General features: G+C 36.3%; 1 protein-coding gene across 2 annotated transcripts in view; it reads left to right on the forward strand.

Moving 5' to 3' along the window:
• Positions 1-3,762, forward strand: part of MYO3B (myosin IIIB) — a 348,697-nt gene extending 344,935 nt beyond the window's left edge. For both annotated transcript variants that reach the window (XM_037849672.1, XM_037849673.1), the window contains 3 exons: positions 371-477; positions 850-896; positions 1,727-3,762. In XM_037849672.1, coding sequence (XP_037705600.1) covers positions 371-477; positions 850-896; positions 1,727-1,865 — 293 coding nt within the window. In that variant the 3' untranslated portion in view covers positions 1,866-3,762. The remainder of the gene's footprint in view (positions 1-370; positions 478-849; positions 897-1,726) is intronic.
• The last annotated feature ends 4,921 nt before the right edge of the window (positions 3,763-8,683 follow it).

The raw sequence follows: 8,683 nt of genomic DNA on the forward strand, positions 1-8,683 counted from the left end.
GAGTCACCCAACTAAGAGGGCACTGACTACTCTATAAAGGCTGACGGCCAACAGGTACTTCACCAGTGTGGACAAACCAATTTACTTTCTATCACTCTTGACTGCTGATTAAGATAAGAAGATGAAGAAGAAGTTACAGACAGTGGCCCTTGTTTGCACTTAGCAGTTCCTGTGTGAAGTTTTCTTTTTTGTTTGTTTTGTATTATTTTGTTTAGGAAGGCATTTCTCCTAATATCAGCATCCTAGGACAAAGCTTCTAACAAATAAACCAGGACACAATTTCTACTGAGTGCATTTATGTGAAGAGAAATTTTTCATTTTCCCATCACGTGGGACAGTTATACAATAAAGTTTTGCTGTCTTGTTGCAGGATCAGAAAATGGTCTTGCACAGAAGCAGCGAACACCTCGCCGACGATGTCAGCAGCCCAAAATGCTGAGTAGCCCTGAGGACACCATGTACTATAACCAGTTAAATGTGAGTTCAAAGTGGCCAAAAAGCTGTTTCCCTGGCTTTGTTTCCAGTTAATAATTCTGTTATTAATACCTGTTCCAGCCCCTCCAGACCCACCCCCACTCTTATGCTCTCGTCTTGAACATGTGCTTAGGCTCTTTATCTGTTGCTTTCATGTCAGGATGTCTGCCTTCACGGTGAATAATTGATGTGGTTTATCAAAGACGAGCAAGATGCATGCTTCATCAGGCTCACTTGAGCCCTTTGATCAAAAAAATTATGCTGTGACTTCTGATATTATCAGCATCTGCTTGCATTCAACACGAAATCACTTTGAATTAAAAATTAACGACTTGCTGCTTTGCTTTGACTGTGTGTTCTTGGCCTTCTCCACAGGGAACTCTAGAATATCAAGGGAGCAAGAGGAAGCCAAGAAAACTTGGGTAAATATCTGTCTTCTTAGTTCTAAGCAACTGTAAACAGAAGGGGTCCTTTGTGATATTAGAGAAAAGGCAAAACTTTCCAGAAAGGTTTCCAAAAATATGCAATCAGGATATCACACTATTATTGACACTGGAAACTACATTTCACAGTAGCAAGTATAAAAAATCTATTGAATCTTGAATCTATTCTCTCCCAAAAGGCTGAAATTGTAGCCTAAGGGCAAATATTATTTCTCATAATTATTCCAAGAAATTGTACTTTCTTCATAATTGGAGAGAGGTAGTGAATTGTATAAAACCCTCCTTCCACAAATAAAAGCACTCTATGCAGTGCAAGTGACCACTTCCCCCACGTTCTCTCACCCCTGGGCCTTGAACATACACAAAGAAAGGCTTCCCCCAAAGGTCAGAGAAAGGATCATAAGGAGTTTGTGGCTAATTTGAATGTTAGCATCTTGATTTAGAATAGTAATGAAGTATATAATTGGTACTAGTTTGAAAACTGCAGGAGGTCAGTAGGGGAACTTTCTCATCTAGAGAGGAACAGACAAACAATTTGTTTCATATTAATCAAGTTGCGCTGTTATCACAAGTTCTGTACACCTCTAAGTTGGGCCCATTATCAGCATGTGACCCAGAGGTGAAAGGCTTTGGGATCAGATCCCCGTTCCTCTGTGTTGGGAGACCCGAGAGCTCCCTACTGCTCTCCATCTTCTCCAGTGCTGGACACCACCCTGTTCCAACCACTCAAACAGCTTTAGCTTGCTCCAGTGATGACTATGACATTGTTTCCTTTTCTGGTGAAAACCCTCTTCTTTTTTTCATTACAGCCAAATTAAAGTGCTTGATGGGGAAGATGAATATTACAAATCTTTATCACCCGTGGACTCTGTCCCTGAAGAAGACAACTCAGCCCACCCCTTCTTTTTTACCTCATCCTCAAAAGGAGAATCTTTTGCTCAGCACTGAACTGTGCTTTCTGCCCCCAAATCTGCCCAGCATAAGAACAATCATAATAATTGAGAAAGTACTGAAATGGGATTTGAGGCATCTCTACCATCAGCTTCTTTGGACACACTCTGTTTCCAAGCCTGACTGAACAATTTATAGTTCCCTAAACATTTTGTCATACCTCTGTTCTATCTCCCCCCAAATGCTGTGCAGCCTGAGCTGGGCAATCCCTCTTTTTTTCACCCCATGGGTCCCTGTGAGATGCTGAGCACACCTCCCTATAGTAAGAACCTTCTTTCACACCCCTAACATCTAAGAGGGCAACAAACAATCTCACTATAGGCCCAGTCAAGAACCCTGATTAACACTGATAATATTTCTTTGTCCTACCAAGTAAGTCACCTTTCAATCCATACGGAATCTACCCTAGTGGGTATCCAGGAGTTCCTTCCCCCTCTCCTCTCTGCCCCCCACCTTGCTTACCTTTTCTACCCTTCCCACCTTCCCCACAGGGTCAGGACTCCATTTCTTATCATAGAAGAGGGCTCCCGCAGTCTCTTGGGACAGGATAACTTCCTGTGTTTAGGTAGATAGGCCTAAATCATTCAGATTTTTTCTACAGGGCAAGAAAGCCCTCTCTTGCTAATTATTATGTTAATAAAACTTTGCCTTTTTATTTCACCTTGCTAAGACATTCCCATCACCTTAGTAGTAAAGAGGAGTGAGAGGGAAAGAAAATTTGGACCTGTAAAGAGTCTATATCATGTTGTTTTGTAACTGTGGTAGATTGAATGATGTCCCCTACAAAAACATGTTCAAGTCCTAACCCCCAGTAACTGTGGATATGGACTCATTTGCAAATAGGATTTTTAAAGATCTTATTTGGATGAGGCCAAATTGAATCAGGGTGGGTCTTAATCCAGTATGACTGGAGTTCTTGTAAGGAGAGGAAATCTAGATAGAGACAGACAACTGGACATGGAAGCAGAAGCCAGAGGAGGAGACAGAATCAGACAGCTCACCTGTGATAGAGGATTGCTGGCAGGTAACCACTAGAATGCTACAAACTTTGGAGAAAGTATGATCTACCAATTCCTTGGTATTGGACTTCTAGCCTCCAAAACTGTGACACAAATTCCTGTTGTTTAAGTGTAGTTTTTGTCATAGCAGCCCTGGCAAACAGTAACTGTCCATTCACTGGTTTGCCATCTCTACCAGGCTGTGAGTGCTGGAGAAGAAGGATCTTATCTTGTCCAGCTTTGTGTGCAGGGAGCCTAGAACAGTGTCTGGTACACAGTGGACATCCAGCAAATGTGGAATGAATAGAGAGACTTCATTTGGGTAGACAAACCTATTTGACAGAAAAGTTACTTTAAGTTATATGTTGTACATGATTAATCATTTTTCTAACAAGATAAGCTCTGACTTTCCACTCAAGGTTAGGCTAGTCTTATTGTAACGATATGTTATAATACTAATTGTAATTCAATACAACAGACTTTTTTGGAGCAACTACTTTATGCAAAATAAAATAATACATGAGATTGCTGTGTGATGTTAAAAAAAAAAAAAACGTACAAGACCCTTTCTGTAGAACAGATGTTCTCAACATTTTTCTTACTTTATAATATGTGGCAGATAGTATGCATGGGAGTACCCAGATATTGAGAAAAATGAACTTGAGGAAATATTTTTTAAATGTTATCAGAATTTTAAAGGGGAGGATATCAGTAAGCATTTTACAAGCATAAATAATGAAACGATGCATTAAAAGATCTTAGAAATTGTAATTTTACAGGAAAAAGAAATAAAAATGGCCAATTATTCAATAGTTAAACTTCATAAAAATGAGTCTTGATTTTTTCCAGATCTTCACTCCAAAGATAATATTTACAAGGTATGTAAGGAGAGCAGTTGAAGCACAAATTAATTTTATTTTATTGCTAAAAATAACACCTAGAATATCTAGATTTTTAACATATTATTAGTGTAAAAGTGTTCTTGGAAATTTCACTTTTATCATTGATTTGTTTTCTTTTGCTTTGTTGCTAGTAGCTGCTTTTCAAACTGATGAATAGAAATGTTCATAACATCATGTTTGTCCATGTACAATGTAATGTAGACTCGCCTTGTTTCTAATTAAAATATATCTATTGATGAAATTAAAATGGAAATCAGTTATTCTAAAATTCTAATTCAGAACGTCTGAAATAATTAGTCATTGTCAACGTTATAAATTCTAGGACTACTTTAGAAATGATGTATCCTGTGAGCTGCAGCACAGACAAAACAGGCTGTAGACGTTATTCTTGAGCTAGTAATAATGCCACAAACTCAAGAAAACAGTTCTTAAATCCGGTAGATAAGAATGATGCAGTCTGGAATTTCGTGAATGTCTTATTAAATTTTCAAAGTAATATGCAAATAACAAAAACAAAACTAAACTAAAATAGGCCATGGGGTTTACAGTGGAAAACAGTCTTCTTCGCCACCCCCTACCCTAGTCCCTCTCCCCCAAAACAACCCTTCCCTTTTTAGAATAAATAAACAAAATAAATAACTCTTTTATTTCTGATTCTTCTAGTGGTTTATATCATGTCTCTGAATAACTTGTTTCTACCTTCTTGGTTTATCATTTTAGACAATATCTACTTTCCTTCTCTATGAAAGATGTGGTTTTCTCTTGCTCGCCTCCCCTTCCATCTTGCTTACTCCTCGCAGTGCTTAAAGTTTTATTTTGTTTAATTTTTTGTCAATTACCTTTTAAACTTTAAATGATACAATTACAAATCTATTTCTTGTGCTATCAACCTTAGAGAGTATCTCTATGAGGATACTGAATGTGAAGAAAATCAGTAGACTGAAAAATAGTGTCAAGGCAAACAGAATAACTGACTTCAGATAAAACAGAAATAATTCTAGAAATAGAACATTTTTTAAAAGCTGTACAGCAGACCCTTCGTATTCATGTTCTGAGTTTCTGCTACTTTCATTTTGGTACATCTGCAGACATGCCTCCATCTACTTTTCATAACTTTATTTTTAGATATAATACATATACAGAAAAGGACACAAGTCAAAAAATTCAGCTCAGTGAATTATCAGAAAATGAACATCCATATAACTACCACTTCAGTCAAGAAGAAAACATTCCCAACACCCTGAGAAACCCCCTCCTGTCCCTTCCCAATTGCTGCTACCTTCTTCCACATCCCTAAAGATAAATACTCTCAAGACTTAGAGAGTAAAAATTTGCTGAATGGAAGTTTTACCACTTTATAGCTTTACCACTTACATGCATCCCTAAACACTATAGTTAGGTTTTGCTCTTTGGGAACATTATATAGATGGAATAAGACAAGAAGTAGTTGTTTGGAGTCTTGCTTCTTTTGCTCAATATTATATTTGTGAGATTTATCTATGTTGTAGAATGTAAATGTAGTTCATTCATTTTCATAATTGTGTAGATTCCAGTATGCAAATATGTCATAATTGATTTAGCCATTCTACTTTTGATTAACAAATAGGAGTTGTTTTTAATTTAGAGTTATTTTGGAAATTGCAGCTATGAACTTTCTCGAACATCTCCCTTGGTATATATTTGCATACATTTCTATTGGTTGTATACCTGGGATTAGAATTGCAGGGTCATAAGGTACAGATATCTTCACCGTCAGTAGAAAATGCCAAATTGTCTTCCAAAGTGGTTGTATAGATATACAATCTCACAAGTGATATAAGAGGACTCCATTTGCTCTGCATTCTTAACAACACTTGCTGTCACCATACTTCTTCATATGGGCATTCTGAAGGGTGTATAGTAGAATCTCCCTGTGATTATAGCTTAGATACCCCTTATTAGTGATGATATTGAGCACATTTTTACATGTTTATTCCCTAGTTTAGGTATCTTCCTTTGTGACATGCCCGTTTTTTAAATTTTGATTTGAAGAAATGTACTGTATATTCTTTGTCAGTTACATGTTGCAAATATTTTCTCCCACTCAGTAGCTTGCCCCTTCATTCTTTTAATTGACTTTTTGATGAAACAAAGTTTGTAATTTTAACATAGTACAATTTATCAATGTTTTCCTTTGTGATTGGTGCTTTTTTTGTGACCTGTTAAATACTTTCCTGTCCCAAGGTCATGAAAATATTTTCCTTTTTATTACCTATTTGTTTCTCATTGTATCAGATTTTGCTCTTATCCTTATTATATCCTTTCTTTGATTTCTTTGATATAATGTGTTATTACTCTTCTATCTTCTTGTGATTTTAAGCATTCCTTTATAAGGCTAAATGGCTATAATTTTTCCCCTGAGGGTGGCATTGGCTAATCTACAAATATTTTTATTATCATTCAGTTCTAAATGTTTTCAGATATCCATTATGATTCTTTTTCTGACCCATGAGATTTTTAGAAATTTATTTATTACTTTCTAAGAATATAGAGATTTTCTCTTATCTTTTTGTTATTGAGTTCTAGCTTAATTATATTTTGATCAAAAAACAAATTCTAGGCTCTGTGGCCTAGAATAGGAGAAATTTTTATAAATATTTATATATACTTTAAAATTATGTCTATCCTGCAGTCTTTATATATGTCCTTTAGGTCAAGTTTGTTAACTGTCATCTCCATGTTTAGTAATTTTTTACTGCTTTTTCTATTAGCTGTTGAGAGAAGTACGATAAATTTTTTGATTGTGAATTTGCCTGTTTGTCCTTTTAGTCTTGTCCATTTATATATATATATATTAAGGCTGTGTTATTAAGTGCATACAAACACTTTTGTCATTCTTCTGTTGGTTATCCAGGAAATTAAAATAAGTATATTTGACTTATCAAAATCTAGTATTATTTGGTACTTTTACCCTCTTTATGGACAATTTAAGGACCTCAAATACATATATATAGTAAATTATACTTACATATTTCCCTCCTTAATTATATTGCCACTATTGTGGTATAACTTGATATATATTTAGAAACCTACAAGACATTATTGTTTTCATTGTTCTTCATTTCCACATCTCTGACCTTCTATTCTGGGGTCAATTTCCTTCTGCCAAAAGAACACTTTAGTGTTTTCTTTACTGTGGGTCTGCTGCTATAAGTTTTATTTCAGTGAAAATGTCTTTATTTCACCTTCATTCTTGAAGGGTATTTTGCTGGGTGTAGAGTTCTACATTGGCAGTTGTGATGGTTAGGTTCATGTGACATCTTGGCCAGGTGATGGTGCCCAGTTGTCTGGTCAAGCAAACACTGGCCTAACCATTATTACAAGGACATTCTGTTGTTGGTTAATAAACCAGAAGGCTGGTTTATTAAATCATCAGTCAATTGATAGCATCTGTGGCTGATTACATCTACAGTCAATTAAGGGACTGTCTTCTGCAATGAGTTGAAGACTTTTAAAGGAGAAGAGAAAATGTTCATTTCTTCTTCAGCCAGCCAGCCTTCCTGGGGAGTTCATCAAGGATTGTCATCAGAGTTGCCAGCTCGTGTCCTTCCCTGTGGAATTTGGACCCATGCATCCTGCCCTACAAAATTTGGACTCCTGCATCCCCACAGTTGTGTGAGCTGCTTTTGTAAAATCTCATATTTACAGATATCTCCTGTTGGTTCTGTTTCCTAGAGAACCCTAACTAATACAGCAGTTATTTTTTTAGCACTTTAAAGGTAGCATTTTTTAATGTTTCTGTTGAAAAGTCAGCTCTAAATCAAATTGTTTCTCCTTTGAAGATAATGCCTTTTTCCCTGGATGCTTTTAAGGGTCTTCTCTTTCTTTGGTTTTTGGCAGTTTTATTATATGATTCTCATTCATCCCTTGGTTATTCTTTATTGCAAGCTGGAAATTATATCTGCAAAATTGTTTGAAAAGAAACCTTGAGGTCCAGGTTAATATTATCTTCCTCCATAAAATAGCAATATTTGCTGGGGCCATGACTAAATCAGGATCATAGTAATTCAATTTTTTAGGCCGGAATGGTTTGAAACTGAACCATGATCTCTGTGAAAGTCTGCATCTGATCCACCCTAAATCCGAGGGTGGAGCGCTCATGGACCCAATTCAGAGTGTGTGTGGGTTGAGGTAGCAGTTAAGACCCCAACTTGTATCACTTTAGACCCACACTGCTCAGTCTAACAGCTTCTTAGTTGCCTCTTCTGGACTTAGCTAATGCTTCCCATGAGAAAGGCTGATCTCCAAATGCTGAGCTATATCCTCTCTGCATTACTGTCTTCTAGATCTTGGTTCAGTTTTTCTTCAGTCTCCTGTTAGTGCTCCAGTGCATTCATCAGGTATATTTTATATTTTGTCCTGATTTATTATTTAGCCTCAAGAGGAGGGTAATTTGAATTATCTAGTCCTTTATTACTGGAAGCAAGAGTCTTCTCCTATCTATTTTTCATCTTCCAGAAATATATAAAAGTCTCTTCCCTTAAAGATTCTCTCTTCCATTCTCATCACTATTTTGATCATATTCTCTTTAGTTCTTTTTTACTACCATTCAAATAAGGTTTCAAGAAATAGGGAAGACAAATATGCTCATGCTATATCTGCCATATTGTACTAGATTCTACTTAAAATTATTTTTAAGTAAATTATTTACAAATATTAGTACTTGAACTGTTTTATTTTGTAACAGCTTGTTCTAGTTTGCTAATGCTGCCGGAATGCAAAAAACCAGAAATGGATTGGCTTTTATAAAAGGGGGTTTATTTGGTTACACAGTTAGTCTTAAGGCCGTAGAGTGTCCAAGGTAACGCATCAACAATCGGGTACCTTCATTGGAGGATTGCCAATGGTGTCCGGAAAACCTCTGTTAGTTGGGAAG

Source organism: Choloepus didactylus, chromosome 9 (assembly GCF_015220235.1).
Source record: "Choloepus didactylus isolate mChoDid1 chromosome 9, mChoDid1.pri, whole genome shotgun sequence".
Taxonomy (NCBI): domain Eukaryota; kingdom Metazoa; phylum Chordata; class Mammalia; order Pilosa; family Megalonychidae; genus Choloepus; species Choloepus didactylus.